The sequence below is a fragment of the Heptranchias perlo genome, chromosome X, assembly GCF_035084215.1.
Source record: "Heptranchias perlo isolate sHepPer1 chromosome X, sHepPer1.hap1, whole genome shotgun sequence".
NCBI classification, from domain to species: domain Eukaryota; kingdom Metazoa; phylum Chordata; class Chondrichthyes; order Hexanchiformes; family Hexanchidae; genus Heptranchias; species Heptranchias perlo.
Window position 1 is genome coordinate 7,399,064 of NC_090370.1, and position 21,623 is coordinate 7,420,686.

Here is a 21,623-nt window from a genome sequence, read left to right on the forward strand (position 1 = left end):
GCCAAGGGCTGGTATAAACCACACACCGACTAACGGGACCGCAGTTCGCCTTGGGGCAAAGAGGATTCAGAAACAGGTTTCTTTTAAAAGTTTTTAAAAAAAAAAACAATTGGCAAACTTTTCATTTTTTATTTCATTCTAAGGTTGAAATCGAAAACTTTGAAGGAAAAATGTCTAACCGTAGCTTGTACCGTGTCAACTCCCGCTCCAAGCAATTCAGCAGCCAGTCTTATACCCCCGGCTCAGCAATGCAACGGGCCAGCTCCGTCCGCTCGGTCGGACTCCTGGGCACAGCGGCCGGGCAGAGACTGGGCGTCGTGCCCCTGGGCAAGGGGTCCCTCGAGCTGCCCCGATTCGAGGATTGCCAGGCTTTCCAGCAGCTTCGCGTTCAAGAGAAAGAACAGATCAAAGGATTAAATAACCAGTTCGCCACTTTTATCGACAAGGTAAAAATAACGTTAGTTTAAAATTTATAAGTAACAAAAAATATTAAACTAAAATACAAAGTGTGGTTAAACTGTAACAAGATATTTAACTGTGAAATATGAAGTATTATCAAACAAAGTAAACTAACTGAAGTGTTATGTTAAACTATAAAATTATTTAAGTATATAATATGACATATTATCAGTCTGGAAGCTCCGGTTTAAACGGGTTATAGTTGATCCCTTCAAACATTTCAGATTGTTCTATATATAAAAGTAAACTGGAGACCTGCCGAATGAGCTCGCCTGGGGGCAAATTGCACTGAACCGTGACCAGCCCCACCAGTCTCCTGTCGGTGACTTTGAAGGTGCAGGTAGCGCACTTTGTAATAAAACATCAAATCCACAGATTGGAATGAAAAACAAAGTACTATTTCCGTCCTAGATTTGAGTCCGATTGTCTTATTTAATTCTCCTTTCCAAACTGCCCGTTACTTTGCTAAATGTGAAAGTTCACATTTAGAGATGAGTGTGAAATTAATATAATAAAAGGGGGAACCCCCCCTTAGATTAGATCCATTCCTTGTGAAATGTAATCAATTTTTTAGTTTGGCCATTTCACCTTTTACCGATTTGCATTTGGGTCTTAAGGGCGTTTTAAAGTCTCATTCCCTGAGTAACATTTGAAATCTGAAGCATATATTTTCTTTTTTATAGTGTTAAATGAGACTTTGTACTTTTTACTCTGAATTCACAAGCTTTCGGAGGCTACCTCCTTCCTCAGGTGAACGATGAGGAAGGAGGTAGCCTCCGAAAGCTTGTGAATTTAAAATAAAATTGCTGGACTATAACTTGGTGTTGTAAAATTGTTTACAATTGTCAACCCCAGTCCATCACTGGCATCTCCACATCATGACTTTTTACTCTGAGTCGAGGTTTTTAACAATTTCTTGCTGCTTGATATTTAAATATGGGTTGTCTGTATCTTTTATCTGTAAATGAGCAGTTTGTGACTAAGTGTCACTTGTTCTGCATTGGCACTGACCTAGACTATGGAGACCTGTAATTTTTTTACTCCACTCACCCTACCTGCAAACAGGTGCATGAAAAATATTAAAACATCTATATTTGATATGTTCTATTTTGGGGAATAAAGCTCCTGTGTACTGTAAATGTGTTTAAAACTCTGGTGACAGTGCAGTTCTAACCCCAAGTGCATTTGCTTGTGTTTCAGGTGCGGATACTGGAGCAACGGAACAAGCAATTGGAAATGCACTGGAAGCTGCTCCAGGAGAAAGGTGTGCGCACTTCCAATATTGACAACCTGTTCCAGGCTTATTCCAACAACCTCAAACAGCAGGTCGATGCCTTGGCCCAGGAGAAAATCCGCCTGAGTGCCGAGCTCGAAGGCATGCAGATGCTGGTGGAAGACTACAAGTCAAAGTATGTGGAGAAGTGTTCAAAAGTGCCTCTGATCGAAGAATTAGAGAGAGGTTGAAATTCCTTTGTGCCATTGTGGTCATGATGGCGAGTAGACAATGGCTAATGACTTAGTTGGAATAGAATATACATGAATTTTAGCCAGAGAGAAACAAAAGTTTGACTGCAGATTTTTCCCATGAAATCATGCGGTGCAATATAAGTAGTGAATGTTTTCCCCATGAAATTCCCCTGGCTGCTATTTTAGCAAAGATGCTAACTGGTTTTTAAAATAAATTTAACACTTCCTTTAAAATAGGGAACAAGAGAATTACTTATAAATATGTTAACACACTCATTACTAATATCTTGTAGCATGTGGCTTGGGCACGGAATCTGCAGTGTAACTGTAGACTGACATAACCCATCTGAGTGCAAATTGATTTCAGGGTCGTCACAGTCACACGATCACTGGGAATTTCCTGAGGGGGGGTCCTTCCGATTGGTCACTGCAACGTCGGCAAAAACCGCCGTTCACTCGGTGTACCCAGGATTTCTGCCGCAGTTAAGGTGGGCAATCGGGAGAACACTCCTCCCCGCCGCCAGGAAATTTCCCGTGTAAGTTTCTAATGCTGGTAAAAACCCAACAGGAAAGTCAGCTCTCTATTAACAATAAGCAATTCACCAGCACTCTGATGCATGTGAGCAGAGCTCTGTGCCCATGTTTCTGTACACCAGCACAGAGCTCAGAGCAGACACAACTGGGGGTGAGGCCGTATACCATGGTGTTCCCACTTGCAGGGGCTCTCTGTAGCTAAAACAAAAGCGACAGTTGAGTGAAGCACAAAGACATTTTGTAAAGTAATCTGAGACTCCCTTTTGCTGCAAAACTGGTTTTGGTAACCAGAAGTCTTGTGTGCCAAGCCAATATCAAATATCAACCATGTTCTTTTTGGCAAAAGAATCAGAGGGGAGAATTTTTTAAAAACTCAGCAAGTTGTTACAATCTGGAATATACTGTATGAAAGGGTGGTGGAAGCAGATTCAATAATAACTTTCAAAAGGTGAATTGGATATATATTTGAAAAGGAAAAATTTGCAGGGCTATGGGGAAAGAGCAGGGGAGTGGGACTAATTGGATAACCAATGAAGTATTTTTGAAGTGTAGTCACTGTTGTAGAGTTGGGAAACGTGGCAGGCAATTTACACTCTGCAAGGTTCCACAAACTCGTGATGTTGGTTGAGGGCTAAATGTTGGCCAGGAATCTCGACGCCTGTTGCTTAAATACACTGCCCAGCGCCGATTGAAACCGTACAGACCAAAAGGTCCCAGATTCAGTCCTCCGTCTGTGCTGAATTAGCTGATCTCTGCCAGGCTGGTGAGTGAGATACTATGCTAAACCTCAGTGCAGCCAAGGTTCCAACCCTGATCTCCATCCAGTGAACACTTTGCTCATGTGGGGTTTAAAGACCAACATGGATTGGTTGGACCCAATGGCCTGTTGAAATTCTATGTGGGAGTGCCACTCTTATCTCTGGTGTCTTGCCCAAGTGGCTGCTGTTCTTATGTGAGTATTGGCTGACTGTTTGTTTGCCTGGGGAGGGACATCAGTGTTGTTTGATCCTGTCCCTGCCCTTTGTGCACAAATGCACTTTACAGTTGGAACCATTGTATGGTAAACAGGTGGAGGAACTCTAGTTAATTATTCCTTCCTTAGCCCAGAAGTGCTGAGGTAAATTGCATTACCAGTTCAGCTGGGCAGATAGTAACCTGGGACCTTCCTGGTCTGTTTTGGCCCAATACCACACCACACAGTCTATAACCATCTTCTATTTTTTTTTTAAATTAAAATGTCACTTAACATTATTCATGCATCGACACTCTTCAACGGAAGACTGTGCAACCAGCAATTAAAATTAGTTTGAACAGTTCAGCTATATTTCAGTACACCTGTCACTCTGAACCTGTACACCCTGAAAACAGCTTTGAAATGAAATCTTTCCCCTTCGATAGGACACTACCACCAAATGCTGGCAGAGCCATTTACTTCAGTATATCTGTAGCCAGTGGCAGACATTAAGTGCTCTAATTCTTCCTGGGCGTGCACACAGGTTAATGGATTTGCATTCAAATTTCTTTGCTATTTTAATATACTTTAAATGCACCTGCTTAAAACAAATGAGGGCTGATTTTAACTCCCTCTGCCCTGTGAGGGGAAAAAGGGTGGTAGCAGCCCAAAAATGCTGTCTGGTCACTTATTGCCCCATTTAGGCAGGCACTCTGGCTGCTGCCATCTTGGGGAGGGCCCTCAGATGGGCAGCTGAATGCCAATTACCCCTTTAGAATTCCACCAGTAATACCAAACCAAGAGGAAATTTTCACTAACCCATTCAGTGCCACTACTTGTGACCAGAACAATTCCTACCTGCACATTAGTAGAGTTACATTAATTGCTTTTCCCGGAGCAGTTTGGCCTAGAAAAGAACAGGTTGCACACTGAAATGAATCAGTCGAATTACTGTTGAAGGCACAAAGTGAGCACCCAGACTCAACGACAAGCTTGCATTTATATAGTGACTTTAATGCAGCGACATGACTCGGTGATGGGGGGGGGGAATAAACTGAACACAAATGGGGGAGTTAGGTGACCAGATGCATGATCGAATCGATTTATGTTTTAAGAACGTGCTTCAAGACTGTTGGTGGAGAGAGAGAACACAAATTTTAAATAAATGAAAGTATGTGTTGGTGTTTGTTTAATTTTTTTTTGCTTGCCCCCCTCACTTGGATCACTGCTGTAGCTCTTTATATTTCAGTCTGGTCTCTCTCTCATCTGTTGCTCATCCTGTCTTGCTGGGCTAGTCTTGCTCATTCCTGACTCTCTGATTGCTTAAGTTTAAGCTTCCTTTGGCTTCCCTGTTCCCTGGTTGTGGCTGATGTGTAGACCTGTGAGGAATAGAAAGGTAGGATAGAGTACCATCCCCCATTGGCACAGAAAAATAACTTTCAGGTCCTCTTGTTCCTTCTCCCTCCCCTTCTGTCTGCCATTGTACTTGTGATTTTTGGGGGGGGGAGGGTGGGAATCCTATTATTGTGTGCTTGCCTCCCTCTGCACACCTCTTCAAAAAATCCACCCTTGACTCCTCTGTCCTTGCAAACTACCGTCCCATCTCCAACCTCCCTTTCAAGTCCTTGACTGTGTTGTCGCCTCCCAAATCACTGCCCATCTTTCTCTCAACTCCATGTTTGAATCCCTCGAATCAGGTTTCCGTACCTGCCACAATACTGAAACTGCCCTTATCAAAGTCACAAATGACATCCTATGTGACGATGGTGAACTATCCCTCCTCATCCTTTGACACGGTTGACCACACCATCCTTCTCCAACGACTCTCCTCTGTCGTCCAGCTGTGGGACTGCCCTCACCTGGTTCCATTCCTATCTGTCTAGTCTTAGCCAGAGAATCACCTGCAATGGCTTCTCTTCCTGCTCCCACACCATTACCTCTGGAGTCCCCCAAGGATCTATCCTTGGCTCTCTCCTATTTCTCATCCTTGTTTTCAAATCCCTCCATGGCCTCACCCCTCCCTATCTCGAACGTCCTCCAGCCCTACAACCCTCCAAGATCTCTGCGCTCCTCCAATTCTTGCCTCTTGCGCATCCCTGATTTTAATCGCTCCACCATTGGCTGCCGTGCCTTCAGCTGCCTAGGCCCTAAGCTCTGGAATTCGCTCCTTAAAACCTACCTCTTTGACCAAGCTTTCGGTCATCTGTCCTAATACCTCCTTGTGTGGTTTGATGTGAAATTTTGTTTGATAATTGCTCCTGTGAAGCACCTTGGGACCTTTTACTATGTTAAAGGTGCTATATAAATATAAGTTGTTGTTGCTTAGCACAGATGACTTTCTATTGCACAGGCCCACTCAGAAGCTGACTTTTTTTGTGTAAAATTGTGGTACTCAGCAGCACATTATGCTCTGAGTAGGTGTTGCAATTTGCAGGATGTATCATGGGCGAGCTGCCTAACCACTTGCCCTAACCACAGTCCGGAGGGCAGTTCTGGTTCTTATTTAACTATCCTGACGTCACTGAAGGCACAGAGTGATTGTTTTATTGAAAGAGATGTGTTCTTATCGGCTTCACCCCATCTCTCCCGGGCCATGTTTAAACTACAGTAATTGGCAGACTGGAATTCCTCTTTAAGGAAACAAATGCCCAAACTTTATCTCTACCCTCTGATAAAGGAGAGACTGCTCATCAATGTGATTTCCTGTGTGGCCACTCATTAACTGGTTGGGTAGCTGACATCAGCTTGGTGGCTTTTTTTAATTCATGAAAAGGTGGGTCTCCACAACTATAAGGTAGTTCTTTTCAATTTTTGTCCCTCCTGTCCCAAAGGCACTGACTTATGCAGAGATATGGCTCCACTAGCACTGGTATCTCATCAATGGCTATTCTTCATAGGCAAGCCTAGACTGAGTGTCAGCAATCTGTTTAACTATGGGATGGATGGATGGATAGGGGGGAGGGGGGGGGGGGGAGAAGGGACGTCATGGTCAAGCCTCATCTTGTACTCACCAGATGTCTATACACATCTGCATTCTGGCAGGAATAGTGATCAGGAGTGGCAACTGCCCGCCACCTCTCCCTAACCTATGGTACTGAGGTCTATTGTATGATTCCTACCACTGTCCAGTCAACGTTGGCTAATTTGACGCAGACCAAGGGTTGAAGGCAGGACCTGCTCTGCATGGTGGAGTTTCAAAATGGGCTAGTTGAGTCATCGAGGTGCTCGAGCTCTTTACAATGACGTTTGCTATTTCTTATCTAGATAGGCCAAATACTTCCGCGTGAACAACCCCTCCCTAAACTTATCTTTTCCTTTTGCTCAATAGTTTTAATGATTGATTGCTTTTATTGGTGGAAAGCAAGAACTTTTGATTCCTTGCATGATCTCAGGAACTCTCAAAGCACTTTACAACCAATGAATTACTTTGAAGGGCAGTCACTGTTGTTTTGTAGGCAAATGCAGCAGCCAAGTTGCACACAGCAAGGTCTCTCAAAGACCAAGAGATGAATGGTCGGTTAATCTGTTTGGTGATTTTGGTTGAGTGATCAATGTTGGCCAGGACGCTAGGAGAATGCTCCTGCTCTTCTAAGTGCCATGAGATTTTTTTTTTTTACATTCACTTGAGCCGGGGCCTTGGTTTAACGTCTCATCCAAAAGACGGCAGCTCTGACAGTGCAGCACTCCCTCAGTACTGCACTGGGCGTGCCAGCCTAGATTTTGTGCTCAAGTTTCTAGAGTGGGATTTGAACACACTGCCTTCTGACTGAGGTGAGAATGCGAACAGAGCTACGGCTGACACACTATTGAGAAGTATGGTGGAAGGTTATAGCCCAAAGTACAGGACACCAGCAAGGTTGCACAGAGTGGGGGACAACTCGAAGTAGTGGATTGGATTTGAAAACCCTGCAGCTGGTGAGAGGGCATTAACCATCTGTGCATTCATGGGTCATGTTTACACAGGGTTAATGATTACTGGGGTTTATTGGGAAATACTCTGCAGTTGATAACTTGGAAATTCTACCGACAGCTCTTGCCTGGAATCCTTTATTCTGACTTTTTTTGTTCTGCAGGTATGAAGATGAAATCAATAACCGTACAGAGAGGGAAAATGACTTTGTAATCATCAAGAAGGTGGGTTCAAGCTTAAAAGTCAATCCAGTCAAGAAACTACTGGGCATCTCCGCAGGCTCAGTGGGTAATGTACTGTCCAGTATGGAGCTGAGCTATAAACACTAGGAGGCCCTAGGCCTGATCTTCGGTTTGTGCTGTTAGTTGATCTCTGCGGTCAGGTGCTGCAATGGTACTCAGCATCTCTGTGCTCGGGGGGAGGTGGAAATCTGATGAGGCTGCCTAGGATGAACACTATCCATTTTTTTTTTCCCCCCCTCCCTCGCCACAGTTGAAAACCTGCTGACGCTCAGGTGGGATTTCAGCAGGTGGGTGCAGAAAGTGGGGTGGGGTACCTTTACATTGGATCCCCTTCCATTTCTATGGCTATCAGACTTTCCTGGCATCACCTGTGCTGGTGTCTGATGTGCCTCCCCAAATATGGGCAGTGGTATTTAAATGAGGGGGTAATAATGGTGTGACAATAGATTTCCTGTCATTGCCCCCTCAGATATGCTGGACATAACTTGTGCCTCAGCTGCTAGGTGATGGGAAATGTGAAAGAAGCTTAAGTGGACATAGCAGGCACTTTGAGAGTGAGCGAGAGAGAGAATTTGCATTTTGAGTCAAGGCCACTGTTTGGTGAACAATGGAGTTCTTGCCTGGCCCTTTAAGCTGCTGCAGGCATTGGAGATCCTGCTGCCATTTGCCATATTCACCTCCTGCCCCCACTGCCCCGGGGACAAGCTCCCAATTGCTGTCAGCAATACTGCTATGCCAAAACCATTTAAATTAAGCTGACCCCAGAACATTCACTGGGGTCAGCACCCAGCTCAGAGCGGGCAGACATGCTGCCATGCCACACTTGTGCCGATGAAGAAAATCTAAGCTTAGACGTAAAGAATGGTCGCTTTGGCAAGATACTAGAAGTGGCTGGTGATCTGGAACCCAATGAGGCTGAGTTCCTTCAGTGGAAGAGAGGAGAAAGAAAAACAATGGAGACCATTAAAAATTCCTCCCTTGTGTACCTTGTGCTTATGTCTGTCTGTCTGTCTTTGTCTTGTAGGATGTTGACGAAAGCTATCTCAACAAGGTGGACCTGGAGGCTAAACTTGAGAGCCTTACTGATGAAATCAATTTCCTGAAGGAAATATTTGATGAGGTAATGAACAAATTGTGTTGTAAGAAACAGAGACTTTCACAAAGAACTCTCTCTATTTTTAAAACTTCAATTTTGTGATGTGGGCATTGCTGGCAAGGCCGGCATTTGTTGTCAATCCCCGGTTGCCCCTCGAGGATGGCGATACAACTCAGTGGCTTGCCAGGCCACTTCAGGGGGCAGTTAAGAGTCAACTATATGGCATGGGACTGGAGTCACATTGGCCCAGACCGGGTAAGGACGACAGGTTTCCTTCCCTAAAGGATGTTAGTGAACCAGTTGGGTTTTTACGTCATGTTTACACAGCTTTTACTGAAGCCAGCTTTTTACTTCCAGGATTTTAAAACTGCCATAGTGGGATTTGAACTCTCATTTACTGGATTATTAGTCCAGGCAGCTGGATTACTAGTCCAGTAACATAATCGATAAGCTACAGTTCCCATATATTTACTGTTTTACCAATACTGTGGGTTTCTGAACCACTTTACAAAACATTATGCTCTAAAAATAATTAATTGTGTGTAACATTTCAATATGATAAAATGCTATTTAAATGGAAGCATTTTTTTTACATACTGGGGAGAACAATTTACTTTCGGGGAGGGGGTGCAGGCTAATGCTTGTGCTTAAGATGAGGCATATTAACACTGAGGAGACTAACATTTTCTCCTTTTCGACGTCTGGGGCTGGGATTTTCCTCCGGGTGGAGTGGGGCTCATTTGCAGTGCGTGGTGGGCTCCAGACAGAATTGCTGCTGCCAAAAGGGAGCTTGCCAGTGTGAGGACAGCACCAGAAGGTGGCATCAAGGCTGAGGCTTTCAACGGGTAAATACAGGGCCCAACTTGGAGGGAGTGGAAGCTGGTATTGGGCCCTCTCCCTTCACTAGGGGAACACAGGGCCTTTACTGCCATTTCGAGAGGCTACCACTATCTTCCTCATGGTGGCCCAGGGGATTGGCGGTAAATGGGGCATACAGGAGGGAAATCCTTTAGGGACCTGGTTCCTGTCTTTTTTTTCCCCCCCGCCCAGGTTTGGATGGTATCGTGGAGTCCTGGCCCCATGCAAGCACACTGAGAAAATGCAAGTACTGCACAGTAGGTTAGTGAGCATTCGAAGGAGACAGATAGGCCAGGGTTTTGGGTGGGACCCTTGCCCTGAAGGCTTCCACCACTTGCAGTTTTTCTTTTGATCTCGGGCACTCCCAGGTTAGGTTTGTCGCCATTATCTGAACCCATTGACCAGTGGGTTCCCTCCAAGTATCCACTATCTTTATCTAATACACTGGCATTGGCCCTCTTAAATAAGGGTGCCTTAATACAGTTTACTGTGCACTCCTGCTATGGTTCCCATTAGCCCCATTCCCTCCTCAACCAAATGTTTTCACAATAACATAGAAAAAGTAATCCAAAATACAAACTGAGTGTTTTAAATCTAAAATAAATCCTGGCACGTGTGCAAGGGAATATCTGAAATTCAGATGAGTCTGGGACCAACAGAGTGCAATTCAATAGAACGAATACTGAATGAGTTTGTATGAAATCCCATGCTACTTTAACAGAGGCATTGCCTCATTTAAAGTAAACATGTGGCAGTAGGAAGAGACACCAAGGTATGATTTGGTGATGAGGGCCACACAGTAAGGGCCGAGGTGTCACCTCCAGTGAGTCAATTTTCCATCATAGCTAGGATGTCAATGCAACTATCCACAATAAGGCTGTGGATGTCAAAGGCCTTGTTTGCAAGCAAACGGACATTCTGGAGGGAAATGTGGAGAGGGCCCATGATTGTTGATCCACTGGTAGTCCCAAGGGGGCAGCAGTGGGTGGGATGAGTGGGATGGAAAGGAGGTTGGCAAGATTAGCCCCCCAGTGGACGTACAGGGTGGGAAAGTCAGTGAGAGGAGGTTGGTCCTTGTAAGGTGGCAGTGACAATTGCCTTGATGGGTCCTTTTGGAGAATGCTGAGAAGCACAAGAGGGTGGACTTAACTAAGCAGAATTCAAGCCTGGAGAGTAGGAAGGCAAAGGAGTAGTGATAGGTTGGGGTCGAGATTAGGGGAGGGGAGATGAAAGGTGGCATAACTGGGTAATAGGAAGGCAAGGAGACAGGAGAGAAGAGCCCAAGAGGGGGGGGATTAAAAAAAGATAGAAGTAATGGGCTGGAGCCTGAAGCGGCAGTCAAAATATGCAAGTAAATGGACACAAAGGGAATTCACGTTATATAGGCATGGCAGAGATTAGGAGAGACATTTCCTCATTGTAAGGAGACAATATGACAGTCCAAAGATAAAGTCTGAGGGCCCATGGTGGGATGAAGTTGACTTGTAGACCGGGTGAAGCCAGCTGGGAGCATCGACGAACCAATGTCCAGGCTCGGAGCCTGTTCTGGACTCAATCGCTCGCCACAAGCTATTCAAGGGGCAGTGTATCAGTGGGCGAACTACTGGAGTGGAAACTGAGGGCTGAGGAGGAGTGGAGAGTCGACCATGAGCCAGCAGAGGTTGATCCAGGGGAAGGACATTAATGCTGGGGAATGGAAGACTTCCCATTTTGGTCATCAAGCCCTCCCAGGTCAGGCACAGCACATTTAGATGCAGGGTAAAGCTCTCTACTCTGCCCCAACAGTGTGTTTCAGACCCAGCTATAGAAGAACACCCTGTACTATAGCACTTTCCACTTCTGACCTTGTGGCCTCTGTGCTCATTAGGGCAAAATTAATGCCTGTTTTATCAAAAGAATTGGCACCATTCAATTTACAATACAAATCCATCAACAGAATGTTAGGAACAGGACCGGGAGTAGGCCATTCATCCCCTCAAGCCTGTTCTGCCATTCAATTAGATCATGGCTGATCTGAGAAATCATTAACTGCTGGTGTTATTTCAACCCATACTACAAGGAAATGTAGGGTACTATACATTAGAGCAGAGAACTTGCAGGCTCACATTCAAATCAAGTTCTTTTAGTGAGCATTACTAATCCTTTTGTTTAAGTCTAGCTTAAGTGCCAAGACCATATTGATGGCCATGCCTGCTAGGAACTGGTTTGAGACGGTCCAAACTCATCAGATGCTGTGTTCAACCTGCTACTGCAGATTACAGTAATCTCTGGACCCCTCACTTATATTGCACTTTTGTAAGATACCCAATGGGTATGAAACATTTCCATGTGAACATGTGCTAGAGTAGAGTTTCTCCCAGCATCAAATACCTCCTGTAAACACTAACACTGGTGCACTAGCACCAGCAAAAGTGACCTTTATAATATTTTCCAGTTAGTCCTGTTGACACAACTCTCACATGGTGTACAATACAAATGTGATCTAGTTTTTTTTTGTTTCTATTTAAAGAGTTGTAACTGGTAAGCAGGACGCAGGCATTGCTAAACTGAAGTACATCTGTTTATTTTCCCACCCAGGAAATCTATGATCTGCAGGCCCAGATGAAGAACACTGCTATCACTCTGGAAGTTGACACTAGCCGCAACCTGGACCTTTCCAGCATCATCAGTGATGTCCGGGCTCAATATGAAGGAATGGTGAACAAAATTCGCCAAGATACCGTGATTTCATATGAAACCAAGGTAAGGCTTGGTGTATTCTGTCAAAGGGTAAATAACTCTTGGCGAGCAGACACCAGCGCTCACCAGGTTTGAACGGCCTCCTTCTATGAGGTCACTTCTAGAATGCTGTGACTAAGAAAAAAGGCAAAAACCTAATCTTAGCATCTTGCATAAACATAAATATTGACGTCCAAAGAGAAATATCTTGAGCAATGAGCTAAAACCAGACTAATAATATTAGACGGTAGTCATGATGTGGAGATGCCGGTGATGGACTGGGGTTGACAATTGTAAACAATTTTACAACACCAAGTTATAGTCCAGCAATTTTATTTTAAATTCACAAGCTTTCGGAGGCTACCTCCTTCCTCATCGTTCACCTGAGGAAGGAGGTAGCCTCCGAAAGCTTGTGAATTCAGAGTAAAAAGTACAAAGTCTCATTTAACACTATAAAAAAGAAAATATATGCTTCAGATTTCAAATGTTACTCAGGGAATGAGACTTTAAAACGCCCTTAAGACCCAAATGCAAATCGGTAAAAGGTGAAATGGCCAAACTAAAAAATTGATTACATTTCACAAGGAATGGATCTAATCTAAGGGGGGGTTCCCCCTTTTATTATATTAATTTCACACTCATCCGTTGTCGAACGGACACCGCGCAACAATCGCCAAACAGGAGGGTTCCCTCCCAGTCGGGGAACACTTCAGCAGTCAAGGACATTCAGCCACCGACCTTCGGGTAAGCGTACTCCAAGGCGGCCTTCGAGACACACGACAACGCAAAATCGTCGAGCAGAAATTGATAGCCAAGTTCCGCACCCATGAGGACGGCCTCAACCGGGATCTTGGGTTCATGTCACGCTACACGTTACCCCACCAGCGAACAAATGTTATCTGTTTTTAATATAACGGGTCAGTTGCTGTCTTTTCTATGTTTCTAACTCTCTATCTCTTTTTTTTTGTTTGTTGTTTTTTTTGGTGATTTGTATATTCTGAGACCTGGCAGGTAACACCTGTCTGTCTGCACACTGATTGCCTTGGCAACGGGCAGTTGAAAAAACTGTCTGTTATCACCAGCATTGTTCTGTGAATTATAAATGCGACTTCATTTCGAGGACTTCATTTCCGCATCGTTCACCTGAGGAAGGAGGTAGCCTCCGAAAGCTTGTGAATTTAAAATAAAATTGCTGGAATATAACTTGGTGTTGTAAAATTGTTTACAATAATATTAGAAAGTAATGTATTAACATGCAGTTCATCTGTCTGCTATTTTAAGATAAAACTGGTTAATAGTGGGCAACGGCATTTCATATGAACCAATTAATATGGGCATTCCTAATATTGCACAGCATGCTTTCAATCCCAGGAGTGTTAAGTTGTGGATAAAATGGTGGCCATGGCCACCATATTACCAAGGTACTTCACTGCCATTGCTGGCAGGATTCGTGACTTTGATCGCAGTGCTGTAAAGTCACTGTTGGTGGGAGAGGTCACCAGTTTTTTTCTAGTTGTGGGTGGAATGAAAATGCAGCCTGCCCATAAGGGTCACTGATGTGGTTTCTGGATTGCTGACCTGTATGAACCTTCCTAATGAAAAAAGGCCTGGAGGCCAGAAAATTAAGTTGTGAATTAATTGTGTCTTTCAAACAAATGTGGGTGCACAAGATTACATAGTCCTTGGGACTGGGAGCACTAGGCGATTACCAGACCACTTCTCAATGAAGCATTTCTGTAATTTAAAGTAAGCATTAGTCAAAGGCAAGACTTGGATCTGAAGGTTCTGCTAGTTTCTAATGGGGATTGATCATGTTGGCAGAACAGACAACTGAATCCAGCTTAAGTCACATGCCGATGAAGGTGTGCTGTACCATATTACTGCACTCATGTTGACTTTTGTGCTAAAATTATAGACTGGAGGAATTTGACCTCCCGGGAGACCAATTTATATCCCGAGCCATTGACATTCGAAGGTATTATTTTGCCTGCACAAGTCATTTCAAGTGCTTATCTGTTTCACCATAAGGCACCACATAAATGGAACTATTGTTCCTGAAATTCTGTGGGATTTTCCAATTTTTCACCGACGCTCCAACCTTCAGGGAAGTAGCAGAGCCCTGATATAACCCAGGTTAAGCTGGGTCTGTATGATTTCCCTGGGGTTTACAGCAGGAGACTGGGGAATTTCAGGATTGTTGGGGGTAATTTTGACTTTGGGTGATTAGTGGAAAACGGGTGATATCGGATCAGCCGCCCTTTACACACCTTACACGATTCTCAAATCCCTTGCACTATCGCCCAAAGTCAAAATACCCCCATTGCCTTTTATTTTCTGGAAACAGTGAAATGTGGTGTAGTACTGATGTTCTACTGCCAGGTGAATCATGTCTTGGTTGATAAATCCATTTCCATTTTAAAATCTTCGAAAATGCTGTGAAGCAGTTTGTCTCAAATGTAGAACTTCACTCATTGAGAAAATACTGAATTTATTTTTATTGTATATTGCAAGATGATAACCCCACTGTACTGTACCCTCACATGAGAATGGCATCATTTTACAAATTGCCATTCAGCCACTCCACATTCGTTTTCCTCTTTCTCCTCATTGTATTAAAACCGTGACTCATCACACCATCTCCTACTCTAATTCCTTCTTTCCCACAACCAGAACTTCTTCTTATCTCCCTCAGTTTTATCCTCCTACAGTCCAAAACCAAAGCTTGGCCTCAAAGAACCCTACTTCCTGATTTTACCTAATCTTCTCTTTTTAAAAAAAAATCAACCTTGATGGCGTCTTGGACTGTGGCCGTTGGCCATTCCCTCGGGCTTCTCAATGAAGAGAAAACAATAACCAAGGAAAGCACTACGACAGAGAAAACAAAACTGCAATTTGGAAATACAGAAAACATGAGTCCATCACTATCTTTAAAGAGTGAATTATGTTAATGTTTGGGGTGAATTGTTAAAACCATTAGTACAATGGCCCCCCCCTTTATTGTAGGGATGGTCTGGGTTCCTTTAAAGAATGATTATGAATTTTATGTTATTAATGGTTCTCTATTTTAGTTTGACACTATGAAGAAAAGTTCTGGAAAACATACAGATGAGCTCCGTATCATTAAGACTGAGATATCGGACATGGGCAGACATGTCGGAAGACTAAATTCTGAGATCCAGAGTTTGAAACAACAAGTAAGATCACTTTATGCAGGATTGAAATTCTTAAGTCATTGCTATTTTTGTTGTAAATGCCACTCTGCACCCACTCTCTCTAATTTTCACCCCTCTTCTCCTGGAGGTGTTGACTCTTTCTGGTTGCACAGCTTCCAACTGCCCTCTGGTACCTCACTCCAGTGGCCAAGTTTCATGTGTGGCCTTACAACAAGTGTTAATGGACTATTTGAGATAACTGGCTCGATTGAAGTCAATGGAGAGGATAACTGGGTGGGGTGTATAATGGGGGGCCGATCTGCTACCACCTGTTTTCCACGACCGCTGAACATTAAAATCAGCCCCACGGTCTTTGCAGCATGCATTGCTGAACAACAGATCAGGAATGGGAACCCTGGCTGATTATCCCTCCTGATCGAGGGGTGCTGAGGCCGTGGTGTAGGGCCCCTCTTGCTGCCCTGGCTCAGCTCAACTGACTCAGCACAGACCACGGACTGAACCTGGAACCTTCCTGGTCTGTTTGGATTAGGTGCACAACAGCAGGTGCACTTGTAAATGGAGCAAATTGACTGGGGAAGGAGGAGCCAAGTTAAGACATTGCTACCATTAAACAGAGGAGATTGTGACACTTTTTGTGTTTAACGTTAGTGACTATGGCAGTTTTAACTCTTATCGAAACAATTTGTGGATTTAAAATGAACAAAGATAGTTTTATTTTTAATAATGTGAAGAAATGTATTTAAAAGGAAAGAGGGGAGATTACAGGGTAAGCTAACCTGGGCTTGTGCCCTTACTACTGACCAACTAGGAGGGCATTGGCAGAGGCCAGTGAGTTCTTCACCTCTTTTTATAGCTCAAGGAATGGGAGTGGAGGATGGAGGTGGAAAATGAGTAAAGGGAAGGTGGAGGGAGGAGTTATTGATGGTGTTCAACATCTCAAAAGAATTTCTGCTACTTTATGAATGTGTCAATTAGAATTTGTTGCAAATGTTTGTTTTTGTTAAAATGGCGCACGTACATTAGTGAATTGAAGGGCTAGCTTTCAGCAATGCTAATTATCAGTTCGGAACATTGAAACAGGAGGCCATTCAGCCCCTCGAGCCTGTGCCGCCATTCAATTAGATCATGGCTGATCTGTATCTTGCCTCCATTTACCCGTCTTGGTTCCATATCCCTTAATACCTGACAAAAATCTATCAATCTCAGTTCTGAAATTTTCAATTGACCCCCAGCCTCAACAGCTTTTTGCAGGGGAGAGTTCCAGATTTCCACTCCCCTTTGTGTGAAGAAGTGCTTCCTGACATCACCCTTGAACGGCCTGGCTCTAATTTTAAGCTTATGCCCCCTTGCTCTGGACTCTCCTGACCAAAGGAAATAACTTCTCTCTATCTACCTGATCAAATCCAAAGTTGGGACATTGGCTCACTTTGCACTGTCCATATGCTACAGAAAGATCAGATGGAGGCAGCAATCGCAGACGCGGAGGGACGCGGGGAGCTGGCCCTTACTGAAGCTAAGAGCCGCATAGCTGAGCTACAGGCAGCCATGGAGAAGGGTAACCAGGAAATCATCCGTCAGGTGCGAGAGTACCAGGACTTAATGAACACAAAGCTTGCCCTGGACATCGAAATTGCCACTTACAAAAAACTGCTCGAAGGAGAGGAAAGCAGGTTAGTACATTCTGGGTACCTCTTGAAATAAAAACAGAAAATGCTGCAGAAGCTCAGCAAGTCGGGCAGCATCTGTGAAGAAAGAAACAGTTAACATCTCAGGTTGAGGACCTTTTGTCAGAACATCTGGGTACCTCTGGAACTGGCTTAGTTCAATAAATTAGGCTCTTTCTGGAAGGCTGGGTTCAGGGTTGCACAAAGTATCCCAGTTGAGGGTGTCCTTGAGAGTGTTGCACAACATGGCCATGGATGTAACTCTATTGAAACCTGCCAGAAGATGGCAGGGACCTGGTTGCATTGGGTCTTTGCTGTTTCTGGGACTTTCTGTGCAGCCTTGTTGGATTCAGAACCTCTGTCCAACCCTTACAGGGCAAATGACTCCAAGGGGGTGGCCACTGGGTGGGGGTGGAGGGAGCAGAGCTAGGGTTAGGGACACTCAATACTAAAAGTTCCTGCTTCCCTGGGTCAGTTGGGACCCACTTGCCTGGGCAACCTTACCCCCACCCCCCACCCAACATGGTCAGCAGATGCTCGATCTTCAGGCTTCATGGAGCAAGTTGGAGATATGTTCATAGTGGCACAGGTGCCTGCCAGCCCCAAGTAAATTAGATGTCCTCCCACTGAGCCCACAAACTCTGGCAGGGTCAGTGCTGGTGCACTTAATCTCTGCTGATTATTCCGGGCCTGTGTTCCACAACTCGTGTGTGTTAATGAGGGCCAGTGTATGTTTAACTGCTGCAGCATGATCAATCTTCAAAAAATATAAACAGAGCCCCTTTTTTGGATCAAAGTGGTGGCGTTAGAACACTGAGCTCCCATTCAGATCACCCAAGTTTGTAGGGCATTGGATCATCCAGTGAGTTCTAAGTGATATAAAAAGAAAGAACTTGCATTTATATAGTGCCTTTTATGACCTCAGGATGTCCCAAAGTGCTTTACAATCAATGAAGTACTTTTAAAGTGTAGTCACTGTTGTAATGTACGAAACGTGGAGCTGCTCCCACTCCGCCATCGTAACTTCACCGTGAGTATGTCAGAAACCCTCTTTGTGTGTTTACACTGCATTTCCAGTGAAATTACGGCAGTGACAGGGAGCAGTTCCTAAGAGATTAAGGGCATTCAAAGTGCAGTTGACTGCTAGACCAGGATAGAGTAATAGAGATTATTACTCTTAGAGCTTCATTGTACCTTTTATTCATTCTTAACTGTTCTCGTGTGTATGTTCTTTCCAATAACAGTTACTCTTGTCTCTGATTTCAGATTGTCAGCGCCAGTGAATGTGTCCTTTCACCAATCAATCAAAAGTAAGAAAACTGCTCTGAATGTTTTCAATTACAAAATCTAATCATTTTGTGCAGTACAAAATACATTTTACCTTCCTGGTGTGCCACTTGGTCCTAAAAGACTAAGAAGGACTGAGATTCAATCTCTTACCTGCAACCAGGGCCGGAGTTGGGTGGTGGTGGTTGGGGGGGGGGGGGTCTCAATGCCCCTAGGCCAGAAAGTGGGGGAAGGGCAAATCAACCTCTGCTCTTGTTGATTATCCAGTGACTCCTGCTGGACAGTGCTCATGTACAGACATTGGGGGCAATTTTTAATATGGACGATATTGCATTGGCCATCCCTTATACATCCCACCTGATTTTTCCCTTCCATATAGAGCAGCTAATTCAATATTGCCAATTTTACACCATCACCCAAAGTTACAACTACCCCCATTGAGTAGAGATAGTCAAGCTTGGTTATAAGGCCCTGGTTACAAGGCCTGCCCAGTTCTGGTCTCCATATTATAGAAAGGATATAAAGACATTGAAGGCGGTGCAAAAAAGATTCACAAGGGTAATACCAGAACTGAGAGGATATCCTTCTCAGGAAAGGCTGAACAGGCTGGGGCTCTTCTCTCTAGAAAAGAGAAGGCTGAGGGGTGACCTGATAAAGGTCTTTAAGATTATGAAAGGGTTTGATTTGGTAGATGTAGAAGATGTTGCCACTTGTGGGGGAGTCTAAAACTAGAGGTCATCAATATAAAAGTCACTAATTAATAAATCCAATAGGGAATTCAGGAGAAACGTCTTCACCCAAATAATGGTAAGAATGTGGAATGCATTACCACAAGGAGTGGTTGAGGCAAATAGAATAGATGCATTTAAGGGGAAGTGAGATAAACACATGAGGGAGAAAGGAATAGAAGGATATGCTAATAGGGTGAGATGAAGTAGGGAGGGAGGAGGCGCACGTGGAGCATAAACGTCAGCATAGACCAGTTGGGCTGAATGGCCTGTTTCTATGCTATAATTTCAATGTAACAAAAGGTAGAGTGTAAAAATAATTTGAAAGCCATGGCTATTTTGAACATTTTGTCATAACAGATTCAGGCAGTAATGCATGGTCCATGGTATCAAATATTTCTTGCTATGTTGATGTGCTAAATATTTTTTATTTGGGGTATGTGCTTAGCCAGAGGCACCTTCACTGCCCTCTACCCAGTGGTACTCCTTAATACAGCCGGGAACTATTTGTGGCCTTCCTCCCCTTGGCTGTGGTCCTCAGCAGACCTGTTATTCTGGTAGTCTCTGGACCTCCATGAATAGTCTGCCCAGCTGTAGGATGCCAACTGAACTGTGACCCAATACTATTTCTTGTCCTTTCACTTGCTCCACAGCAAAAGGTGGGCAAGGGAATGCTACTAGGAGCAAGTACTATCCCAGTGCCCATACACCAATTGAAAGAGCCCTATTACCAAATGGCACAATTGGTCCAATCATTTTTTTTTGTTTTCTCCTTTGTTGTTTTGAGAAATTGCTGGCCTTCACTTGGCAATGGCCCACAGCTCCCTGTTTGGGGAATCAGGGCCAGAGACCCAGCCCCCTTCATTTACTCCTGTTGCAGCATCCCTTAGTGTGGAACCTCACAAGACATTGGGATTGTGACCCTTGACCGAAAGTCAGTAACGTTGATGGACCACACAAAGGAATGCAACGGTCTCCATCTGTTAATGTTTAATGTTGGTCACAGGTACTGCTTAGCGTTCAGTATAATAAATTGGTGGACTAAAAGTTGTGCTTTCCAATGCAATTGTTGCTCATTCTCTTGCCTCTCATTTTAAAATGTGCACATGTTCAACAGATTACGGACTTCCGGCACTGCAGATCGAGAGCTTTAACCGTGGTGGGCTGGAAACAAGCGGAGTAAGCCGAACCCTTGTCGTCAAGACTATTGAAACCAAGGATGGCAAAACACTCTCCGAGTCCCCCTTTCATCCAAGAAAATGAAGTGCTCATCTTTTACAAAAAGATGTGTCTGGTCATTTCAATCATTTTTAACTTGTTGCGTTTCAAATTTTGTTGGTTAAAATGCACCTCAAGGCCTCATCAATGGATCCATAAAGGAGTTTGAGAATTATGAAGGATTTCCCCCCCAGTCCTGGTACCAAATGTGAAATAAAGCTTGATAATATGACATACTTGCATTTTCTGTTTTGATTAATTTTACAATCAACTCTCTCCAGAGATTAGATGTGTCGCTGCCATTTGGGAAATTGTGGCTGATTTGCATGTATTTCAATAGACAATCTATGAATTCCCTCACAAAACTTGGTTTGGTTCCCCAGGTGATATCTTGTGCACAATTCTGGCCTCTATTATAAAAAGGATAGAGGCACTGGAGAAGATGCAAAAAAGATTCACCAGAATGATACCAGAACTGAGAGGATATACTTATCAGGAATGGCCCAGACTCATAAGATCGTCCCAGACAAGTTGAAAAAGAGTGGGAGAGATAATGAGATCAATCAGAACGTAGTGAAAAGGTAGACCTGAAGCTTGAGTTTGTGAATGTTACAGCACAAAAACATACCGATAAACCCATCAATGCCACCTAGTCTGATCTCCTGCTCACTACTCGTTCTTTTTAATATTTCTCTTTCAAACAATGCTTTCAAAAAAAAATTAAGGATTCTACTTCAACAATTTGTGGCAGAGAATATTACGTTTGAACGGCCTTTTATGTGAAGAAGTTTTCCCCCTTGAAAGTTTTGTGATTCTCTTATATTTATGCCCTTGCTGACCAGTACAAGGCAAATGACTGAACACAATATTAGTTCTAGTGTTTTTTTACAAACCCTTAAAACATATTTTCCAAATCAGTGCTGGGAAACTAGCTTTTAGTTTTTTAAAGCTACAACTTTGGGGTGGGGGAAGGGTGTGGAGGGCACAGCACAGTCTGTGAGGGAGGAATATGTAGAAGACCATGCTGGTGAGCCCAGTCATAAACATGGTAGTGGGAAACAAGGAGCATAGAACTGTGGAAGGTGATGTACAGGGTTAGGGACTACTCCCCACCCTTGGCCATTGGACCTCTCGCCCAATTCGTCTATCTTCAGTGCAGTACTGAGGAAGTGCTGCTTTGTCTTAGATACCTGTCTTTCAGCTCAAATGTTAAACCGACATCCTTTCTGATTGTTCAGCTGGACATATAAGATCCCATGGCACTATTTGAAGAGCAGGGGGTTCTCCCAACTAATATTCTTCCCTCAACCAACACCA

The 21,623-nt window shown here is 44.0% G+C and overlaps 1 protein-coding gene across 1 annotated transcript; it reads left to right on the forward strand.

Moving 5' to 3' along the window:
• Positions 1–34: 34 nt before the first annotated feature.
• Positions 35–20,538, forward strand: LOC137307234 (keratin, type II cytoskeletal 8-like). The gene is made up of 9 exons (XM_067976661.1): positions 35–446; positions 1,660–1,868; positions 7,486–7,546; positions 8,589–8,684; positions 12,096–12,260; positions 15,305–15,430; positions 16,859–17,079; positions 18,340–18,383; positions 20,206–20,538. Exons 1-9 carry the CDS (start codon positions 171–173, stop codon positions 20,349–20,351), a joined length of 1,344 nt encoding a protein of 447 aa, XP_067832762.1. The 5' UTR covers positions 35–170; the 3' UTR covers positions 20,352–20,538.
• The last annotated feature ends 1,085 nt before the right edge of the window (positions 20,539–21,623 follow it).